This window comes from Podarcis filfolensis, assembly GCF_964270895.1.
Source record: "Podarcis filfolensis genome assembly, chromosome: 10".
NCBI classification, from domain to species: domain Eukaryota; kingdom Metazoa; phylum Chordata; class Lepidosauria; order Squamata; family Lacertidae; genus Podarcis; species Podarcis filfolensis.
In genome coordinates, this window is record NC_139612.1 from 23,776,773 (window position 1) to 23,800,199 (window position 23,427).

Below are 23,427 nucleotides of genomic sequence, written 5' to 3' on the forward strand. Positions count from 1 at the left end.
AAAGTACTATCTATGCAAATTGTTTCTTACATATGGCAATATACCTAAATAGAATATAGGCCAACTTCAGAAATGCAGCTTTCCTTTATTGCATAAGTCCCCCTCTTGCTTAGGAATTAGGTAGGAGAAATGGAGGGGAAGGCTCAGAACACATTTGCTAAAAGAAAGATTTGGCCAATTGCAGAAATGACCACAGCATGGCCCTTAAACTGCTGTTCCTTGGCTGTGTCATTGCAAAGGGGGACAAAGAATGGGCAGAGGGAATCAGCAGCATTAGGCAAGCAATGTGACAAAGCCAAATGAAGGAGAAGGGAAACAAACTCCTAATAATGACACGGGCACATATGCTAATATATTTTATGGCACGCGTGCAGCATAATTTCACACTCTCAGAAATAAGCCCAGAGGCAAACTACACAAAGGAAGAGAAGTCTTATTTCCAGAATCATTATTATTATTCTTATAGTTGTTCCAGTGGGAGTATGCCACAGATGCCAAGTCCTTTCAGAAGTACATCGGTAAGCACAAACATTATTCTGTGAACTGCCCTGAGACCCCCGAGTATAGGGCGATATATAAATTCTAATAATAATAATAGTAATAATTGCTGGAGTTGACAAAAGAGTGTACCATTACTGGCAGGGAACTGGGTCTGTTTAACATGCTGCACATCTGCACACCTTCATATCTGGTAATCTCTTTCCTGCTAGCCAGGGAAATGTCAGCCCACTTAAAAGCTGCAGTTCCCCCTTTCTGGATAGGTGAACAAGCTTTCATCATCAGCTGAGCTTGGAAGCAGCTATTTTTAAGGTCAAGCCTGATGTGTAGAATACTGGTTGGTTGGTTGGTTGGTTGGTTGGTTGGTTGGTTGGTTGGTGTGACAATCACAAAGCAACCTTCTTTCCACTTTCCCACCCAGCTATGCAGAGCACTGATTGGCAGGCTCTCATGGCAATCATGAAGCCACTTATGCTGGTCACCCAGAGCTTTCTGGTGATGGTGGTGGTTGTTGGCAGTGCTGGTGAAGTCTTGGAAGCAAAGACAGATAGGTTTGGCAGTGATGGTGGAGTTGGAAGATGTATGTTTCTCAGTAAGGAGAAGCTGTACCCAGTGTTGGAGAGAAACATGTCTGTCTCAGGCCTTAGAAAACTAGGAAGGAACGGGAGGTATAAATTTTAGAACTGATCAACCATTTCTTCTTTTTTTTGAGAAGGAATATTTGTTTTACAGGAACCAGATTAGAGAAAGCTGAAGCATAAACTGCTGTTGCATAGAGTTTTAGCACTTAGTGATAGGTTGACATGCAATTTGTCTTTCTCGAGTAAAAAAAAAAATACACACACACACACTTGATTCGGCATCTCTAAATTATTTAAATGATTATTCAAGCTGACATACCTTTGTTCTTCTTCTGTGATCGGAGGAAGCCAAGCTGACAGTAATGTTTTGGAGTGTCACAATCAGGTGGTGACGATCAGGCTGCCCACTTTAAGACAGGCGAAAATGTACCAGCCTGACATATTCTTACTGGCAGCATCATTGTTTCATCTCACACAAAAGGAACATGCTGCCATGTTATGGTTTTGACAGCCTACCTAGGGCGAGGGGGACAATTGCACTTAGCTAGCAACTTATATTGCAAACACGCTGAGAAACATAACCCACTTTCGCAAAGATCAACATAAACCTTTTTATTATAATTGACAATGCAGTTGGAGCAATATGGATTTTTCTTCCACGCGTTCTGTTGTTAGGATATGGTTGCGGGTGCTGTGACTCTGAAATATTTTCCTCCCTGGCCTAATAAATAGCGGGAGACACATTAAAGACGTGAATTTTCCAAACTAAAAGCTGCTGGAGGATTGATTTATTTCCATGTGTCCTGTGAGCAACAGACTGAAGACACAATCTACCCCCATGTTCTTCTGCATAAGTCCCATTGAAATGAATGGGGATGGTGAAAGAGAATTATTGTCAATCTCATGCAAGCACTTCTGCTGCAAAGGGGTTATTAGATTAAATGCAGGTCCAAATATTGGCCATTCTATTCCCCTAGCTTTGGTGCATTCAATACAGTGGCATTGGAAGAGGATGGAATGTCTCTTGGTACCTTGATCTTAAAGGAGCAGACCAGCAAGCTCAATGCAGCCCACTGTGGCGATCACACAGGGTCCCCGAACGTTTAACGGTCTATTGATCCCTGTGCCACCACTGTGCTCGCTTCCCCGCTGCCCCCAACCTGTTACTCTCGGGTAAAACACTGAGTCCAGACAGTTGATAAAAGTGAACCAAATAAACAAGTTTATTTTATAAACATTAACAAGTTTGTGGTTTCTCAGATAATATTCCTGGTCAGTATCTTAACTTTAGTTTCTTTACTGGCCTATACCTTCCTAATACCTTCTGACTGATTAGCTCAACTGTTTGACTGACTCCTCTTAACAAATTCTCTTGCTCTCTCCCATCAGACTAGCCCAACCCACAGACTTATCCTCTCTGTCTCTTCTAACTCCAGACTGTCTTCTCAACAACTCTAACTCTAACCCCTAACTCCTCCCCTTGGCTTCCCATTGGTTAGTCATTTTACAATTAGTTAACTCTTTCCTTATGAACCCAGTATGATGTCACACACCTAGGAGGGCAAACGCCACACCCACTGTCTAAAAACAATATGCAAGTTGTGGAGTGTGTGTAAGGGGTGTGATGCCCACAGGGTTCTGTGCAAGCAGGATCCAGGGTCGCCTGTGGTGCTCTGGACATACAACTGAATTGTGAGCATAACATAACATATCTGTAACTATGCATCCACACAGGGGCAAAACTAGGCTTTATTTCACCTGGATAAAAGAGCCAGTTTGGCAACCCCCACATGCATTTGTGAACACACACACACAGGCTGGGAGCCTCAATAGCATCCCTCTGGAGGCTTCACCTGGGGCCCAAAACCCAGCTAGTCCCCCTGTGCCTACAGCATTGCATCCACACTGCATTGCTCAGTCTAGCTCCAACTGCTTTGATCCTTTTAAAAAAAAACACACCCAGCAAGAAAAAACAAATGGACATCCTTATCTGGGACTGAGAGTTATGTGCTACTAGAGCAGGACTGGGGCTATAATATCTAGGCATGCAGCTTGGGGAATTTTCTGCCCCGAGCATAAAGAAATGATAAACAGATATCTGTATGCCGCCGCTGCCGCCCCCACAATAAAACAGTTTTCTTTTAAATGATTTAGCTACCAATATCAGTTTTGTTTCCATAATATTAGCTATAAATCTGGATTTACAATTACTTTTAGGTATAATATCCATACCCTTGCTGAAACAGAGACATAAGCCTACTGCCAGTTTAAGAGCTTTGTCATAAGAGTAAATTATTCTGATACGATTTCATATTCTCTCTCTCTCTCTCCACCTTTTGTGAAGAGAATGAATATTTCTTAGACTCCGCTCTGCCTTTGCTACAGTCTGTCACCAGAATGAGTTATCACCAAATTTTAATGCTCCTATATTGAGCATTTTTATTCTCATTATATTCTCCCTCCTTTCCCCCCCTTAATCTAGTGAGAAAAATTATAATAATAAAAGAGGAAAATAGGAGGACATTTATCCATTCCCTTGACACTCTTGACACAGGAGCCTGGACAGAAAGTACATCAAACTATATTATACTAAATATAATGATGCAGCAAGAATGAAGGTTAAAATTAGTTCATTCTCTTGGTTCACCTTCAGGGCCTGAGAAGGGACTTCAATGGCCAGCATCACTTTCAATTAAAGAAAGAGACGGGAACAAAATACCATCAATGGCTACTTTGAAGTACACTGTGGAATTGTTTTTTAAAAAAATTAAGCTGGACTTTATTGGCCACTTTGGTGTAACAAGGTGGAGAAGTGAAAACATAATATTATTTCTATAACTTCAAAGTGGCAATCCTAATCATCCATCCTAGGAAGTAAATTCCTTTGAAGTTGGGCTAGGAAGGTGAATGTATGGCAGAATATACACATTACCAGCTTACAAGACAGCTAGGTTGTTCTCCCCCCCTCCCCCATGTGGATCAAAGCTGGGGTTATGGGGTGGGAACGCATCATTACTTCATAAGAAATCATAGCATGGATATGGATCATGGCTAATGTTGTATGTACACCACTTCCCAAAGAAGCGCTGTAAGCGCACTGAATGCAGAGCAAACGAGAACGTGTAATGTACACACCCTAAGTCTGAAAAGAGCCTGTGCTTCTTAAAATATGACCATGTGTCAGAGCTGCCCGAGGTCCCAGCTCACAAAGGACCAACGCCGCTTCGTTGTTAAGTACGAAAGTCTTTATTGAAGTTCAGTTTCACTTCCAGAGCCGCAGCGTGCAGCTCTACGTCTCAAAGTCTAGACCGCTGAAGCTCCGTCTGAATCTCCTCCCCCCAGACACCAGTTTAAGACTCTAGCCTTGCTCCACCTGTTCCTCTGTTCTTTCCGCCTCTGGTTCCGCCTGTCCGTCGGGGTCTCGCCCTTTCTAGACTCTTCTGACGCTGAATCCCCTGAGCCTTCCCCCTCCCTCCGGCGGGCTTTAGGAGCTGGTTCCCAATCCGGGTCTCCTGCTGTCCCCCGCGCCTGTACATTTGAACTTGGCGCGCGCGCCCAGCCAGCAACTTTCCTCCTGACCGTTTCACTGCTGCTGTCACTGCTTCCCCCTTCGGGGAGGCTAGCTGCAACTGACCTCCCCTCCGTTCCCCCACTCTCCGTTGGAGGCGTGGTCAGCCCTGACTCATCTTCTCTCCCCGCTGGAGGAGACGCTGGTCCTGACACCTGTGACTCTTCCCCCCCACTACGCTCTGGTGGGGAAACTGGTCCTGATCCCCCGCTGCTGCTTTGGGGTTCCCCGCTGGCTCCTTGTTTCTGGTGCGTCCCCCCTGGCACCCCCCTTGCCCTGACCATCGGCGCCCCCTTCTGGGAATCTTCTGATTCGCTGGAGAAGCTCATGGAATCTCTCGGGCCACTGTCATACTCCCCTACGCTGCCCTTGGATTCTTCCCCTTCGCTCTCCATTTCCTCTCTCCCCTGTGCTCCTGCTCCCGAGCCCCTGAAACCATGTTTACCAGCCCTGTTACATAGGGGTCTATTGGGTGCTAAGGATCTTACAAAATGTTGGGTAAATTCAGACAACCATCAGACCCCCCCCATCCCCAAAGTGTCCCTATTTTCCAGGGACAGTTCTGGATTTACAGAAGCTGTCCCAGTTTCTGATTTGATTCCGGAAAGCCCTGCTTTTCCTTAGGGCCTCCCTATTCTCATCAGAGAAATGGTGGAGGGTTATGCGACCTCCGAGCCAAGGAGATAAGTAATTATACAACCTTTAGAAGATATCTGAGGGCACCTCTGTATAAGGAAGTTCTTTGATGTTTAAAATTTTATTATGTTTTTATATACAGTATGTCGGAAGCTGCCCAGAGTGGCTGGGGCAACCCAATAATATGGGTGGAGTATAAATAATAATAATAATAATAATAATAATAATAATAATGTAATAGGATATCCCTATTTTCATCGGAGAAATGCTGAAGGATATGTAACCATTTACCAGAGTGTACCTGTGCAACTTGGTAAACTGGTTGATGTCCTGTCAAAATGGGTTGGCATAATAGGCATGGTATCAATTTTATTTGATTCAGTAAACTTATCAGCTCACATCCTGGCAAACGTCAGTTTGGAGGGGCCTTGGCAACATGATTTCTGCTGGGTCTCTCCTAAATCAGTGAGTCGCTAGCCCAAAGCTTACCTGGCAGTAGCAGTGTGCAGCTCTAAACCATGATTTTTAATTTCTTTCTGGATGAGGCAGCATGCTGGTATTTTAAATACCCAGCACAGGGGACTAGAACTACAGATCAGAATGACAAGCAGAAAATATTCAATTTAATATGTCAATTAGGAAATCAATTCAATAGGGTTTGTTTAAGATACAAAGTACAATGTTGCCATAAAGAACACAGGTGAAATGTAAAGTGTTAAGTTCACAATACAGTATCGAAATTATACAAGTACTGTAATTTTTATTAAAGGGGCAGGGGGTACCAATAAGTTTGCTTACATGTTATACCACTTAGCTGTGGGGTGTGAAATGGTTTTGGTTGATAAAATGTGAGTAAACGTATTTGACACTTTCTAAAAGCTGATTGATCAGGAAGTCAGCATGCCCTAAAATATGGAAAGAGTTACCTGAACCCAGAAAAGCACAAAGGTGGGAAGCAATGATACCATCACCTGTGGTCACTTTTTATATCCTTTGCTCTTTTACCGGAGCAATTTTACAAAGTCATCTCTCAATTCTTAAAAGAAAATAACACTCCAGGTATAGAACTCACCACCATCTGGGACACCTTTAAATGTATTTCCTAAGGGTGATTTATAAGTGCCACCTCACTCATTAAAGCAGACAAAGAATCGGCCAGGGACAGCTTCCTGCCAGATATTAGAATACGTAGAAACTGGGCTTAGGTACTATGTCTACAACCAGAAATATGCTTTATCATTCGGAAATTTAATAAAACACGAAAAGGCCCTCCATATTCGCAGAGTACAATATTATGAACATGGCTGTAGGCCAAGCCTTCTATTAGGTGAACAGTACAGGGCTCGGAAACTGTGCAAAATGATGCATTTCATAAAAATAAAATCCAGCCACTAAATCAGAAGATATGTGTATGATTTCCTGAATTACATAAACATCTCTATCAATCAGGCAGGCCAACTTTAGAAAATATTAGTTCATATATTTATTAGATGTCTAGCCTGGCTTTCCGCCCAGGAGCAGAATGTCCAAGAATCCCTTACCAACTCTTACCAGGAGGCTCTATCAATGAGTCCTTCCCTTATGGATGTTGTGAGTTTGCAGGTGGTTCAGTCTGGGTGGAACCCTGGGTCCCTTCCCAAACCTTCATTTTTGTATCTGTGAAGGTAGAATGCACAAAAGGAAAACTGGTCCTGAAAACTGGTCCCTTTACCAAGGTAAAGGCTGTAGCTGGCCAGTTAAGTGCTCATCAGCACCTGCCCTGTGGAACTCCCTCCCACCAGATGTCAAAGAGAAAACCAACTACCAGACTTTTAGAAGACATCTTAAGGCAGCCCGGTTTAGGGAAGCTTTTAATGTTTCATAGACTATTGTATTTTAATATTTTGTTGGAAGCCGCCCAAGTGGCTGGGGAAACCCAGCCAGATGGGTGGGGTATAAATAAATTATTATTATTATTATTATTATTATTATTATTATTATTATTTTCTCAAGGAATGATGGCGCTCTCCAAGAAAGGGGGTAGGCATTCCCGCCCACTCTCCTCACCTGGCTGGAGGCTAGTGATCTCAGGGAAAAGAACAGTAGCACACACACAAAATTAAGTAAATAAATAAAAAATACTTAACTAAAAATAGAAATAATCAGAATATTTGAGATTGAAATGCTCACTGCAATGGAAAAAAGGATGAATTTTGAGAAGGGAGTGCTGAAAAGGTTTTCGGCAATTCCAAGAAAACTTGTTTTGGATTATATATAATTTTTAAAAAGATGGGGGGAAAGTTGTGTTCTTTGTAATTTTGCTAAACATACTTGTTAACCGCACGGAAGGTACTCCCTGATGTTAATTTTATTTAACTTCCTAGTTTTCAAATGACTGAAGATTTGGACAGATTTTTCTGAGAAGCTGGGAGTCGAAAGAAAGTGAAAACAACTGTTGTCGAGACGTCCCATTCCGAATCTGCAGCTAGACAGAGCCGGACGGAGGTTGATGAAGGGTGCGTTTCCTTCTCCCCTAATATAGATCCTGACTATGCTCATGGTAGGGGTGGCTGGAGCTGGCAACCCTAAAAGCGTATCCCTGTAACCTAGAACTTGGACAGTATGGTCGCAACGCCAGAACCAAGAATGCAGTGGGGAAAACATCCGCTTATGTTGGCTTATAGCTCTTTTCAAGCATTGCATTAGGGCGATTCCACACCCACCTTCCACTTGCCGTACAGCGCTTTCTTTTCACAACATAATTATTAGGCTCACGGAGTCTGCTGCTGCTCCCACGCCGGTGTCAAAAGCCGACAATGGATTCAATTAGTCGGTCAGCAGAAATCCGCGAGCCTTCAAAAAGCAGCGTGAAGTCATCACGCAAACCTCCTTTTTTTATTTTCTGTTTCTAATCCTATCCTCAAGCAGCGCCAAGCAACCGAAAGCTGGAAGGGGGAAAAGGCAAGCATTGCAAACGGCTGCTTTCCTTCTCCTCTGACTTCATCATAATCCAGCAGCGCTGAAAACCCGCTCGGGATTTCTAGCAAAAGCCCTAACCGGGGCGGTTAATCAAGGGTTAACAGGAAAGCCCCCGCAATGCATGACGGGAGTTGTAGTCGCCGGCGGTTCCGAAGGGCGCAAACCAATCGCTCGCTCTTCCTCTTTCCCTGCTTGTAATGGCCGCTTCCAGGAAGGTAAGGCGAGTTTGGCTCCCGTGCTACTCAAAAGGGATCGGTGGGCAGACGGGGCGCCGGAGGATCCGGTGCAGCCGCTCTGGGGTTTCAAGTTGCCCGAATGCTTTTCAAATCGCCCTTTTCCCCGTTTGGAGCAAAAACTTGACAGGTTGAGCCCCCAAGTTGCTCCCAGTTGCAGCTTAATTTAAGTTTCTTTTCTGGCCATGTCGTGTGTCGCTGCGCGTGACTCCCAAGCGCGGAGCTTTTCCCTCCTGGCCTCGGGTGGTTTCAGGATGATTTGATTTGCCTGATTTATGTGTTTTCTCCCATATTCTTTTTTAGTAGTAGGCGTTGTCCAGGACGGCTGTCAGCTTCCTAAGATCCCAGCGCCAACCACTCCAGGAAATACCCTAAATACACAGGCTGTTACCCCCCGGTAAGGTACTGCTGATTGTGTGTTCGTGGGACTGCCGTGTTATCCAAGGATATAGCTTGCTCTCTTCCTACAGGGGTAGTTAGCCATTTTGGTTTGCTGTAGCAACAGAAACTGCAGAGTCCACAGTTAGGGCATAAACTTTCATGGGCTGGAATCCCCTTCAACCAATGCTTCCTTAAATATTAGGCATTGCTTACTTTTAAGAGAAGTATCGAATTCCTTGTTGATTTGAGAAGGGGAGGGATCGCAGTGTGCACACCTCACCTTGTCTACTTACAAGTAAGTTGAATTCAGTGGATCTACTCATAGCTGTCAACGTTTCCCTTTTTTTAAAGGGAAATTCCCTTATTCTGAATAGGATTCCTCGCAAGAAAAGGGGAAAGTTGACAGCTATGGATCTACTCCCAGGTATGTGGGTTACGGATTGTAGTCTTAGCCCGCCATTTAGACCTTGGCGTTTGCTTTGTTGCTAGAAGAAAATCCTCTGTTATTGTATCCTTATATATACACCTGTCAAAATGTTTTGCTGTTTTACTGTTTAAATGTTTTACTGTTATTCTGGGAGTCAGTAGGAAGAGGATAGAGAGTTCTGTTCCCATTGCAGAACCCTGCTGTATTTTTATGAAGCATGTGGATGAGGGAGCTTTTCCTGCTGTGGTATAGGAAGTTGCCGTATACATTTCTTCCATGTAGGTCAGCTGACTGCTGGCACCTCTCCAGGGTTTTGAGCAGAGAACCTTTCCTAACCAACCTGGAGATGTTGTGAATTAGACCTGAGGCCTTATGAATTCAAAGTTTGTGCCCTACCGCTGACCCCAACCCACTTGGGGTCTCTGGCAGGCACAGAGGCAGTGGGGTACTCCACCCTTCCTCCTCCCGCCTGGACACTTGCCTGCATGAGTTTCTTGTATTTTATGACTACCAGGCTAGTGTTTAAATACATGGCTGCGAAATATAAGACTTCCCTTATTGTAAAGGGGTGTCCCTCATTCTGAAACACTATGGCCTCATATGTTGTAATGGCCATTGTTTATCTCATGCAGCATAGCCCTTGAATACATTTTTTTAAAAAACTTTGGTCTTGAAAATATAAGTTTGCCCCCTCCATTAAAGGGGGGGGGGTAGAAAGGAAGTGTGCCCCTTACTTAGTGGACTATATTTGGCATCATAACAATAGGCCCTGCAAATATATCTTTATTTCACCAAACAGTTACTTGGCCTAAATATTCTTCGTTAGGAAATTTGATCTGGCAGTATTGTGTGCATGTCCTCAAACATGCATACTGATGAATGTGAGGGTGCTTGAGGGATGGGGATAATGAAAAGCAAAAGGACACAGCTTAATTTGCTGTGTTTAAATAAAGCATTGTATTAGTAAACTAACAGGGAATGTCTGTTTTTAGAGACCAATAAACATTTTGTTTTTTAAATAGTACAGTTTACGAGTTTGGACCTATTGTGCCAAAAATGGGGCAAAATCACATTTTGATCCACCATCTTGGATCAAATTGGTGCCTGGCATCCTAATAGCAACTAAGTCTGCCGCCCCCATCTCGGAAACCCTCATGCAGAGTTTCGCAATGCTATCTCAACAGAGAGCCAAGCCTGTGCCAAAAAATGGGTGCAGTCACAGAAAAGTCATGTGTCAGCCAGCCATCTGGATTCAAAATGGCAGCCAGCAACTAAACATGGACAGGTAGCACAGCCCCCACCTCAGAAATGCCTCGTGCCAAGTTTAGCAATGATATTTTGAGAGGCGTCCGAATGTGTAGAGAACAGCGGGACAGAGAAACCCCTTTTCAAAATATATAGTAGATGAGCTGTCATTTGTATTGTAGTTCTTTTTTAAAAAATGTTAATGCAGATTTCACTTCAGATTATCAATCTGCAGTACCTGTTCACTGTTTCAGTCAGTCTGCTGTAGCCTCCACATTAATCCATCCATCACCCCCAAAAACAGTTGTCATGAAGAAAATTGTCAATAAATGAATTCTCAATAAATGCATGTTCTTTCATCAAAATAGCTCAGTTGGTAGTACATAAGATTCTAAATCTCAGGGCCGTGGGTTCAAGCCCCGTGTTGAGCAAAAAGATTCCTGCATTGCAGGCGGTTGGACTAGATGATCCTTGTGGTCCCTTCCAACTCTACAATTCTAGGATTCTAGTGAGCTGGGATTTCCATAACACATTAGCTATTCTAATAGTTGCTGTGCAAACCAATACATTTAGCATAGTGGCACAAATAATTTGGAACGCTGTATTGAAATGAGACAAACGCCCTCCATTGTGATATTTCACCACCTGCTGAAAACATTTTTATTTCGTCGGGTGTTCTTAAGAGAATTAATTTGATTTGGTAATGTGCTCTCTACTTTATGTTCTTAGAATTTTAAGTTGTTTAATTATTGTATGCTGCTATGATTTATTTGCGGGGGGGGGGGAGATGACAGTTTTTAAGTATTTTCATCAATAATAAACTAACTTTAAATCCTGAGATAATAAGCAACCAGTAAGTATCTCACTCTGTCATCTTCTCCTTTCTCCCTATTCTCGGCATTGTTCAACTAATCATTTCTGATGCTCAGGCACAAGTGCCTGTTACGTAGGTAGCCGAAATGGCAACTCTCATGCACCAGAGGAAAGTTTCAGCAGACTTGGCAAAGCCCCAGTATTTTCTGACGTACAAAAATTATGGTGAAAAGCTCCTGAGAGGAGGGGCAACCCCAAACACAGCTCAGGGGAGACTGAGCATGCTCAGTGGTCAGAAAATACAAAATAACTGTGGGGAGGTGAACAGCAAGGCATGCATGAGGGGAGGGTGGGATGTATCGTCGTGTTGAAGGGCATGGCTGACTGGAATAGTGAAAACGCCACACTGAAACATTTTGTTGCTGGTCCGACTTGTCTCTTTCTGATGGCTTGAAAGGTTCCTGCCAATCATAAGCAACACCTCACAAAGTGGGTGGGAGCAGAAGTACTACATTTTTTTAGCAATACTCAAAAGTCATGCCAGTTGTGAAGTTGACAAACTTTCCCTCTCTTTCCCACCCCTCTTGTGTTTAGCCTTTCGCTCAGGTTCATCGGATCAACAATGATTGGGAACATGGGCGCTACCAGGAATGCTTCCCATCTCTTCTTGGTGCTTTTATCACTCCTGATCGGGCTGCCTGTTGTGGCAGCTATGGATACGGGCGATGCATTAGCCCTACTCCTGGTTATGTTTCTTAGTTGCATTGGATTATGTGCCTGCCTGGGCTTATATGCGAGGAAACGCAACGGAGAGCTATGACTGAAGAAAACGATGTCCCGGTCAAGCATAGCTACCTTGTTTGATGAGTTTCTGGCTGTTTCCAATACTGGAGTACGACTCATCGAATCCTTATTGCCATGTGGTGTTCAGGAACAAGGACTGTGTCTGACTGGAAGATTTTGGAGAATTGCACCCCATGCTCATAGGAAGACAAATATTTAATATTTCTTGGGATTAAGATGCTGCCTTAAAAGGGGGGAAAGTCTTGTTTTGATTGAATAGGGGAAATTATCATTTCTGAATGTGAATTTATATTAACTGAGGTACAGTGGAGAATTTGTGGCGGGGAGGAGAGGCAGTCTGGATGGAGATTAGTGTAAAGAAACACCAGACTATACAGCACTGGAGAATAAATAAAGACGCAGAACTAGTTCATTTAGAAACTACTTTGATTAGCTTCCTGTGATTAAATGTGTATCTCTTTTAACTTTCCCCAAATTAATATATATATATATATGTTTGTTTGTGGTTAGGTTTAGCTACTGTGTACCTTCCTAGTTTTGTTATGTATTCATTTTGGGACCGTCCTGGTATAGGTAATTTTGCAGACTTTGGTTGTTTTCGGGTACAATCTATTGGGAGCATATGTTACTCAAGCTTTGTTGAAGCACAATTATGGGTTTTTTTCTGGTATGCTTCCTTTTCTTAATTTCAGTAGAACTTGCATGAAAGTTTCTGATAGATTAGGCTCTCAATTGTTCAATCAAAATATTTCCAGGGGAGGATGTTTGAATGACCAAATATATTTTCTATATATCCTTTTTTATTATGATGTTTTATTGTTTGCAGCGTCATGTTCAGTATTTTAAAGATACTCACTGTGGTGGAAGCTTTCAGTATTTTAAAGGTGTTTAACAAGGTTAAGGGTCACTGATAACTCAACCAGATGATTATCCTGGGTCTTCAGCTGTAACTAAATCAATAAACTCCACAAGTTGTATGTTTTAAATGGCAGCATGCAAGCTTTCTTAGTTTGTGTGCTTAACTCTTCAGGGCTTGAGGAGAAAGTCTGTCTAAATTTAGTCAAGATCCCGACTGAATCCAGTGCTTAAAAAAGAAAGAAACCAACAAATAGGGATAGTGGGATAGGCATGTTTAGCTAGATCTTGTAAGGCAGTTGTTACTTTCTGTTACACAACTGGAAGAGTCTGAACATGACATAATATAATTAAGTCAGGAATAAGCATGGGTAGGCAACCATTGACCCTCCCAATGTTGAGCCACATTTTCTGTCATCCTTGTCCATGCTGGCTTGGGTTCCAACAAAATCTGGAGCTCTGCAGGTTCCTTGAACCTTTTCCAGTGGAAGGACCTCCAGTCTTTGGTCCCAAGAGCCCAGTAGGTATGTTTGCTGTGAGATTGTATGAAGTTTTGCTCTTTTGCAGAGGCAAGGTCTAGTCACGGTAATGTCAACCTAAGAAGACAGGACAGAATAGGAACAAGCAGAGTTACAGGTTGGCAGTCTTGGTGAGCGACTCCAGAACTTGTAGGAGGCCACTAGAAATGGGTTACAGAAGACTGAAACCACAGAGGCAGGGTGCGCCTATTCTTTCCTCTGCCATTACAAGCAGTTGTGTTTAGTAGCACCTTTGGAGTTGTTGCAAGTCTGACTTGCAGAGAAGAATCAGCCATAGCATTTAAACAAAGAGCCTCTGAGCTGCTTTCTGGTATCTTTGTGGTAACTCTTCAAGATGTTGATGAGAGCTGGTTGAGTGGGTTATGAAGCTTTGCCTGTTACTGGTCTTGCAGTCTGCCTTTCTTTTGTATTGGGTCTCATGCAGGCCTGATGTACATAGGGAAATGTAAACATCCATCAAGGGCAAACCTTCCTGCTGCAGCTATTGACCAGCTGGTTTTCATTTACTGCATATTTTTCTAGTTTCAAAGTCACTAGAATACGCTTTCTAAGGTCCTTGCTCTAGCTTTGTCTCCCAGTAAATTGCCTCAAGGCAAAAACTGGTGTAGCATCTACCAAGCGTCACTAAGAGGTATGGTACAAGGAGTCTTCCTAAAACTTCACTCCCCACTTTTGAAATCAACTCGTATTAGTATGCTTTCAAGAAATTCTGAAATGTATCTGTTTGTGTCCCTCCACTCATGAAAGGCTCTTTGATCCACTGGAGCAGCTTTTCCCAAATTTGGGTCTCCAGCTGTTTTCTGGCTAAGATTTCCATCATCCCTGACCACTGGTCTTGCCAGAGAGGGATGATGGGAGTTGTAGTCCAAAAACAAGTTTGTGAAACCCTGCATTGGAGGCTTTAGTGAATAGCAGTGAGAGTTGATGCTCACTTACTCTCTTCCCCTGGTAGCCCCTACTGTAAATTTGTTTCAGGGTGTGGGGGCCCTTTGGAATAGTGTGGGAAGGGGCACAGGGGGCTGCAGAAGAAAGAGGAAATTTGTAAAAGCCGTCTCCCTCCTTCCATTCACTGAAAGGATTTTAGGGAGCCAAGAACTTTCCATGAGCAGAGGAACACAATTTGATACAACCCAAAGGCTTTCCCAGCCGTGGTTCAATACAGCTTAAATGTTGTAGGTCACCGTAGAGATTCACTTAGGTTGCTTCTCAGTGTGTTCCTTTAATGTGAGAATCACTGGATATTGTGACTTCTGTATGATAACCCTTTCTAAAGCAAGCCGGAGGGCAGCTGTCTTTTTCATCGCCTAGTAGGGACTATGAAGCCAAAGAAAAGTGTCGTTTTCCTTTCCGTGGTTTGTTTTTGTGCATTGTTGAATTAGTTTTTCCTTACACAAGCGTCATACTTGCAACCCCCTCAAATGCTATCCATTTTCAGAACAGGCTTTTGATCAAAACAATGGTTTCTCTCTGTGCCCCTTCATTTGGTATCTCAGTTCTTACAAGCTACAAGAACAAAATCTTGGCAGTTGCGCTTGCTAGCCTGTGAGATTCTCCTCCCACCCCGGTTTTGTTTCTCATATTTTTAATAAAAATTATTCTTTTCATTCTCTTTATTTGAGTGACTTGGTTGTGACAGAAGTGGGGTAATTAATTGCAAATGGCAATAATTGGAAATACTACTTTTTCTTCTTATTGGTCTCAGGCTGTGAATTAATTCTTTTTTGGCAACTTCTCTAATGTGTTATAAGACCTGACTGCCCACATTCTTAATCCCTTTTATTTAAATAGTGCAGCAGGCATAGGCTCCTGAATTTTTCAGGGTTGGGGCCCCTGTGTCAGATAAGACCTTTTGCCTTTGTGTGACAGTGTACGTGGAATTTTTGGTTATGAAATTCATTTGCAAACACTTTCATTAGGGTGATGTGTAGGGGCTGTTTAAACCTTCCCCAGATTGCACAATTAAATTCCATTCCCCTCACTTCAATAGTCGCTTAACCCTGGTTATTGAGAGACAGCCTAAATGAAAAGATTTACAACTATATTCGCAAGATTCTCAAACTCTGGCACATCTCCAGTGGAGGGAATTTTATAGTTGTGGGCAGACACAGAGAATCCTTCTCTGCACATCTTTCTCACATTGTCATTTTGCACAGATGGTATCCTTGGGTTCTTGGTTGATGCTAGACGCATTGGGAAATAAACATTTTGAAATGTGCGCATGAGGTTTTTACCATTTTTGGATCTAACACTCTCCCCACCCCACCCCACATGAAATGAGTCCGTGCTCTAGTGCAAAAGTATGTGTTTTGCCAATGCCGTATGTGCTGTGTCCCTCCCACCTGTGGTCCCAAAGGGGGGCCCCTTGACATCCCTAACACCCTAGGCCACTTTATGCATTAAAACAAGCAATTCAAGATTGAAAATGTGCTCTGTAATTGTGCATATGTTAAACTAATGAAAAGAGATGGGTTGTTGTTTTTTAAAGACCCACTGTTGCGAGAGCATTCTAAGTTGATTTATTGAAGCATGCAAATGTCTTTTTCTTGTATGTTTAAAAAGTGTATTACACAAAATAGATAGCTGTACATTTATTAGGAATCTCTTCACTTCTGCTATCTAAAAGCTTCCCATTGCCCTCCTGCTGCTGAAATCAAGAGGCTGCCCCATTTTGGATTTTTTTTAAAGAAAGGAATGCTTCAGCATGTGTGCTTCATGTATACACTTAGAAGCCAAAGAAAGAATGCAAAATCTTATTACTTTTTAAGTAGTACTTGAGTGGTCTAAGGCCTTGGCTCACAAATTTATGTAAATGTATAGCATTTTTATTTACACAGGTAACAGAATTCATATTCCACTTAACTGCAAAAGCCTCTAAGCAATTTACATAAAATGCACATTGGAATTATCAATAAAAAGTCAGAAGTTAAGAACAAGTAGACTTAAAAATTCAAAATGTAAATAAAACAAGCAGTAAAAAATATGCATTATTTTTTTAAATAAACTATATATTAAAATGTACGTCAAGGTTACATATCTGGGTAGGCTTGCCTGAACAAAAACAGTTTTTAGCAGGCACCAAAAACAGAACAGCAAGTTGTGCAATTAACAGTTTGTTCGCTGCAAGTGGCTTAATATTAAATGTTCTAGGTGTTGAGAAGGTTGGGCATAGTGGAAATTGATGGCACATGGAGATGCATGATGGGCTTGCCGTGTCACCTTTAAAACTGTAAAAGAACCATCACTGGCGGAATGTGGCAGAGGCTTGGGTCAAGGTTGTGGTGCATGAGTCCTCACAGGTGCCAGTATAAAACCTACTAACAGTTGGAATGGGGGCAATTTTTGCCAGATGAATATTGTTGGGTTAATACACATCACAGCCGTGATCTAATGCAAGGGGCCACACAGGCACTTTAAAACTTTTGTGAAAAAGACCTTAAGTCATCACTAGTCTTCAAATGTTGTCCAGCTGGCCCTGAAAGAATTGCTCAGAAGAACATTTGGCAATAGCGGGACGGGAAATGTTTTGTGCCGTTTGATACCTAATAAATAGCAAGGTTGCCTGTTTTGGGGAGTGTTCCTCTCCTTTTTGATGTCAGCAGAAGTCCTTTTAAGCTCAAAAGTACAGCTCCAGCTGTTAGCCACTTAGCAAGGAGGATATAGATTAACATACACTAACAACAATAATATCATTACATCCCTAAGTGGCAAAAAGTATTCACTCGAAACTTTTCCTGACCAGATACACAGATATTCATGGTCTTTCAAAAGATTAAGTCGTATGCTTTATGAAATGCATAATGGTGCCTCTTCGCCGCAGAAGCTGTTTAATTTTTTTAAAAAAATAATTTTTATTAACTGGCCAATCACATCAAATTAAATCACATCACATAAATTCCAAATTACAAAGCCAAATTTTTAAATTTTGTTGGGGGAACCCGTACTTCAAGATCCAAAGGGGGATTCAGATCATCTTCTTATTACTGCGTTAATGTCCAAATCAGTCCCAATCAGTCCAACAAAATTCATAATTCTATCCAGTCTTATCTTGGTGTTTCCACATCATATCTTGTTCATATAATTTCTATTTTTCCTTTACGATCTCTTCTGTTAGTCTCCTTAAGCCGATGAGCAAAATAATAATCCTATGTGGATTTCCCGTTCCTCCACTAAGTCCAGATGGTTTCCATATATCTCCTTCGTAGATAACATCGCTCTTTCCATCATAAATTTGGCATTTGTCGCTCTTAAGTCCCACCGAGAAGTTGATCCACGATATGTAAACAACTCTATTTCTCTCTTTCTCCTCCCAGACCCAAGAGCTCCAACAATGCCTTCCAAAATGGCGACGGCATTTTTAACTGCGTCATTCCAAAACTCTTAGCTTTCCAGCTTCATCTTGAAACATTGCTTTGGTTCGAAAGTTTATCTCCACACAGCCTTAAATCCACAGCTTAAGTCCTTAGTTTCTGACTCATTAGGGGAGGGGATTCTTGTTAAATCACATAAGAAAAAGGAAGGCAGGTTTTTTTCCCCCCTCCCCCCTCAGTCATACCGTATCTTGACATATCTTCTCATATTTTATTCTTTTCTTGTTATCAGAGATCTCTTCTGTCAGCAGTCTTTACTCCCCTTTTTCCTTGAAGCATGTGCAATTTATCTCGTCCAAATTGTTTCTTTTGAAGATGCTTGCAACTAGCGGCGCGAATCAGGGACGGCGTCCAGGAGTGCCGAAATCCCACAGGAGGGCTTTGTGCCTAGTGCCCCCACCCCCACAAATTCGGGGGTGGTATAGGGCACAGCAGGCAAGGGCCGTCCCGTCCCCCCCACAATCCTGGGGGGGTTAAGGAGGCTAATTACCCCCATCATAGCCTCCAAATTACCTCGTGTGGGTCGGAGAGATGTTATTGTCAGCCATCTTCCGATGCGCCACCTAGTGGCCCCCCCGCAGAAGCTGTTTAAAATGCAGACTCGCTGTGGTATAAACACTTAGTGAAGCCCAGAGATGCATTAAATGTGTGGGCACATAATAGCCTGCTAACAAATATTAATGGGAGCACACACACACACACACACACACACACACACCGTAGCAACAAGAAAACCCTCAAACAACACACTTGTTAGCAAATGGAACCTACCACCTAAGCTGACGGGAGGGGAAGCTGTTGCCCTCCAGAAGTTGTTGAATTCCAATTCCCCTGCCAGTTCGAAGTCTTTGGAGGCACACAGGATTCCTGATTTAAGCTGTCAGCAAACAGAAACCTACCATCTTTCAGTCCATAACTTGTAAACTGGCTAAATAATAGAGAAACTCTAGATCAGCTAAAAAGTCAATGCTTAATGATACAGGCAGGCCCAAGTGAAAGGCCTTTGCTGGGTTTGTGGGCCTCTGTCATTAAATGCATCAAGTCTTCTATAGAGTCTTGTCACCCACTCAGATGTTGCATTAGCACACTTCGTTTTCCATAGCCATTTCTTGCCACCTGAAGTATCATAGCATTGAATGCATTGATTAAGGAGTCCAGACAGTCCCTCTGGAAAATGGAAATGTGGCCGTTGTTTTCTCCGGAACGAGCATTACTAAAGCAGAGCACAGCACCATTCATATTGACTTATGTCGAAAATGCACACCTGATATCTTTATCATGAGATGTACTCAAGAGTTCATTATCTCATGCTTAGCCCCTCAGGCCAAAATTCTGCTTTGCGTTTCTCTTTCTAATTTTGGTACCTCGCAGATGATTTGTTTTGTGGGAATGGAAGCAAGCTCACTTGATGGGACATGGAGATAAAGAAGTCGACTGCTCCTGCTTGCATGCGAACTGGTAATTACAATGATTCATAACAATATGTCTAGACCAAAAGGTTGCAGAGATCTGTATCATAGCGTTATGGGGACCAGATGCATCTGTACATATTAAGAATAACCCCCTCTCCTTCACTGCGCAGAAGTTCTGGCTCTGTGGCATTGATTTCCAAGAACTGGATTCTGCTGCTCAACTGATTCACTTCCCAGGCTAACGGTTTAACGGCACCACTGGCTTGTTCTTGTGTTGATGGTGGTGGAAGCATAACAGTGCATGGGAGAAAGACAGCAGGAGACCACAGAAGGAAAATGGACAGGTTTTCAGGCTGTAAACCTGTGTTTGGGCTGTATACGTTCTAGGCTGTACTGGGGAGCTGGCTTACTTGAATGATTTTCCATATAAAAACATTCCACATGTCTTAGGGAGAAGGATTCTAGCTTAGTCTTGCAGCCGAATGGAAGATGTAAAACAAAACCTCATTCTCTCCTTTATCTATTCAATGAAAAGAGAACATTGCTGGAATTTTAGCACTGATAAAAGTTTTTAAAAATAATTTTATAATAAGTTTACAAATGTATGGAATTAAATGGAGACATTCACACAGAACATCCATAGGGGAGTCATAGCTATGTTCATATCACTTACTCATTATTATTTTCACAAAAGGTAAAATTAAATATTACTGTATTGTGATTCACAACGATATAAAAAGAATCCTCACTTGTTCTCAAAGCGAACATTGTAATGAAAGATAGCAGACCCACCAAGTGTCCCTGTTTTCCAGGGACAGTACCAGATTTAGAGAAGCTGTCCCAGTTTCTGATTTGATCTCTGAAAGTCTCGCTTTTCCTTAGAACGTCCCTATTTTCTTTGGAGAAATGTTGGAGGGTATGAGATGAGTGATCTGAACACTTGTATTGCTTCCTAGCTGGCTTTATCATTTGATTCTGAGCAGCATTGAAGCCTCCATGAAGTTTACTAAACAAGAAGTGTGTACTTATGCAACTGTTATGCAGTCATAGACTCATACGTCACATGTTTAATGTTACTAAGAAACTGGGCCTAAATAGTAAAACCTGCCTGTTTGTTTTTTTTAAAAAAAAGTGGCAAAAGGTCAAACCAGAAGCAAAAATGGTGCAGAGAAAATGGGTTCACTAGTAACACAATCCGCTGCTATACTACTTTGGGAAGTAATGAATCAAGCTGACCCATCCACTTTCCAAAGAGATACGTTTTCAATATTTCATTCTATATATACACAATAAATACACACATGTTTGAGAGTCCCTCATTCTGGAGTTGGGAGATGCTACATTTAAGGATAGTCCTCACGATGGCATCAGAGAAAGACAAAAATATAATTCTTAATCGAAATCCTTCTCACCTGTACCTGAGATTTGATGTCATTACGCATTGTAACATATTATTTTGGAATGTTATCTGTTTCTTATGATAAAGGGTTTTTTTCCAAGAGTACCTAGTTGCATTAAAGCAATACATTTTAGGGAGAAAATATTGGATTTTTGGAAAGGAAGGAGAATGACCTCATTCCTTACATCACCCTCAGATTAAGCTGAAAGCACCGCTTTGGCTTGATAGACAGGTCAATCAAACACTTTTATGCAGAGTGTCTTTCAAGATGTTGGCAATTACAATAGGAAAAGTGTAGGAGCAGCAAGCCAGATTTCCGGCATTCGACTTGCCTCAACCCTTTGGCCTGTTCCTAATATTGTGTGTGTGCACACACGCACACACACAGAGTGTTATGAAACATGCACACGCAGACATCAAAGGATGGCTTTATAGCAGAATGACTCATTTGTTTCATTTGTTCTATCCTGAAGTTTAATGAATCCAATTAATCATGCATATTTTAGTAGGCACTTCATTACCAAATGGCTTTCTAGGGCCACAAAGAAGATAGCTATGCCTAATTCATAGGGGCTCAGGCTGCAGAGGCAGTGGAAATCTTTGTGACCTTTTGTACAGGATAACTGGTCAGAGACTTCCATATATATATCATAAAAAACAATCCGGCTAAATTTAAGCACATTTAACTCCCACTGAGTGCAGCAGCGCAGCTCGAGGTTTTGAGAGGCATTGGAGAAAACATCCTCAGAATTGGGCAGGGTGGGGATACTATCTACAAATTTGCTTGTGCTACATCTCTGGTGCTCCATGACGTGGTGGCAGTGATATTGCTATTGGTGGTCTTTGACTGCATACATTTAAGGTACGTTTCCCCACACACTGGGAAGTGTAGTTTGTTAAGGGTGATGGAAGTTGCAGCTCTATGAGAAATGAACTACAGTTCCCAGGAGTCTTTGGGAGTGCTTTAAATGCATGGAGTGCATACAGCCATAGGTGCTTGCAATTTCCCATCCTTGCCACTTCCTGGTGCTAGGATACAGAATTCCTGGAAGAGGAATAGATATTGTGGGGGGAGGGGGAGAGAAATTGCCCATAGAGAGGGAACTAGCTCTATATTATCCTAGCGCAAAGTCATTACTCTTAGGAGCAGCCCATCTAAACTGCGGTGCTAGGTCTGGAACAGGCTGAACATGGAGCAATCTGCATAGCTATTACCATATTTTCCCATGTATAAGACTAAGTCCCCCCCCCCCCGAAAAAATAATGTCAAAAATTAGGGGGCATCTTATACACAGATACATCTCCCTCCCTCCCATTTTCTTAAATCTGAGTTCTCAAAAATAGGGGGTGTCTTGTACATGGGGGTGTCTTATAGATGGAAAAATACGGTATAAGCAGCCCTATTTTTGTAATTGCAAAAAATAGGCTTAAATATACATTCACCTGCAATGGGTCTATGGCAGTGTGGATGTATCACTGATTGGTGTGCATTAGATCTCCTGTGTTTGCATTCTTTCTCATTCTCCATTATCTTTATTTTTTATTATTATTTTTATCATATCCATCAGTTGCATTTTTGCACTAAGGTGTCTCAAAGCAACTTGCGCAATAAAAACAAAAATGTTAAAACCAGATATAAAAATAGCAACAAGCAAAAACTAAAATACTCATCCAGAAACATATTCTCTAACAATGTCTTAGCAATCTTCCTTACTGACCATTTCATTGTGGGTTTTTTACCTTTTTTGGGGGGTGGGGAGGGAACCCAACTTGTATAAAAGCAGGTCATTATAAACCAAACAGGATATAAATAAAAATTGAGATTATTCCCGCCCCTTTGGTGTAGGCTTCTTATCAGTGTTACTCTTTATCACTTGCTTCATTCCTGTTGAACCTGGCCTCTGTTCTTCCTGTTCTGGCACAAACAGCGCCACTGGAAACAAGATATCTTCATATCTTCCAAGACTGTCTGCCCTGGAGTTGTGTTATGAGTTGGTCCCTGTTTACTAGCGTGAGATAAGGAGGGTCAAGTGATATACTTTACTGGATTATTTTTATGAGATCTTGTATATTTGACGGCAATGTCATTTACAATGTGATGAAGAAACAAGCTGAACATTGTACTAGAATTGAAGATGATTTTTCAGCCTACAGTTATGAGTCACTGTGCAGGAAGTGGTACACAGGTTGCAATGCGAAAGGTCCCTCCCTCGGGGTAGTGACAGTGAAACAGAAGCTATTGATGTCTCTGCAATTGCAATTGTCCTTTACTGCTAGTGTTGCACACCCACAGATGGACACATAGGCTGCAGTCCTATAAATACCTGGGGATTAAACCCAATGGCCCGCCCTCAGAGGCTGATGGAGCTAATGGATTTCCAGACAGCCCTGGAGGATTTTCCAGCTGCTGTGACTGGCGCTTCTGTCAAAGCCCTGGCTGACCTCCAGGACATCTGAATGGCTTGGGCTGATCGCCCCTGAGTGCCCTCTTCTGTAGGGATGCCAACTTGAATAAAATATTTGGGGGGAGGCAGGTAAGCCCCACCCTGTGTAATCAATCACATGACACAGTGCACACCCACCATTTGAATGGGAATGCCCATCAATTTTGTGGCAGCCCAGCCAGCACAAATATTTTATTGTGGGGACCAAAGCCCCCATGGCCTCTAGAAGTTGGCTCCTATGTTCTTCTGCTTTGTGGGGCCTGTTTG

At 42.3% G+C, this 23,427-nt stretch overlaps 1 protein-coding gene across 2 annotated transcripts; it reads left to right on the top strand.

Moving 5' to 3' along the window:
* Window positions 1-8,305: 8,305 nt before the first annotated feature.
* Window positions 8,306-15,142, top strand: SMIM30 (small integral membrane protein 30). 2 transcript variants are annotated; one of them, XM_083573535.1, is made up of 3 exons: window positions 8,306-8,456; window positions 8,778-8,871; window positions 11,935-15,142. In XM_083573535.1, exons 1-3 carry the CDS (start codon window positions 8,363-8,365, stop codon window positions 12,158-12,160), a joined length of 414 nt encoding a protein of 137 aa, XP_083429661.1. In that variant the 5' UTR covers window positions 8,306-8,362; the 3' UTR covers window positions 12,161-15,142. The 2 variants fall into 2 exon arrangements, with proteins under 2 accessions (XP_083429661.1, XP_083429662.1); XM_083573536.1 differs by having other exon boundaries at window positions 8,348-8,456; window positions 8,781-8,871.
* Window positions 15,143-23,427: the final 8,285 nt, after the last annotated feature.

Excerpts from the sequence above, each read along its gene's own strand:
- SMIM30 (XM_083573535.1), top strand. The coding sequence starts at position 8,363 with ATGACGGGAGTTGTAGTCGCCGGCGGTTCCGAAGGGCGCAAACCAATC. Across the intron at positions 8,457-8,777 it reads TAATGGCCGCTTCCAGGAAG|TAGTAGGCGTTGTCCAGGAC; the intron begins GTAAGGCGAGTT and ends ATTCTTTTTTAG. Across the intron at positions 8,872-11,934 it reads ACACAGGCTGTTACCCCCCG|CCTTTCGCTCAGGTTCATCG; the intron begins GTAAGGTACTGC and ends TCTTGTGTTTAG.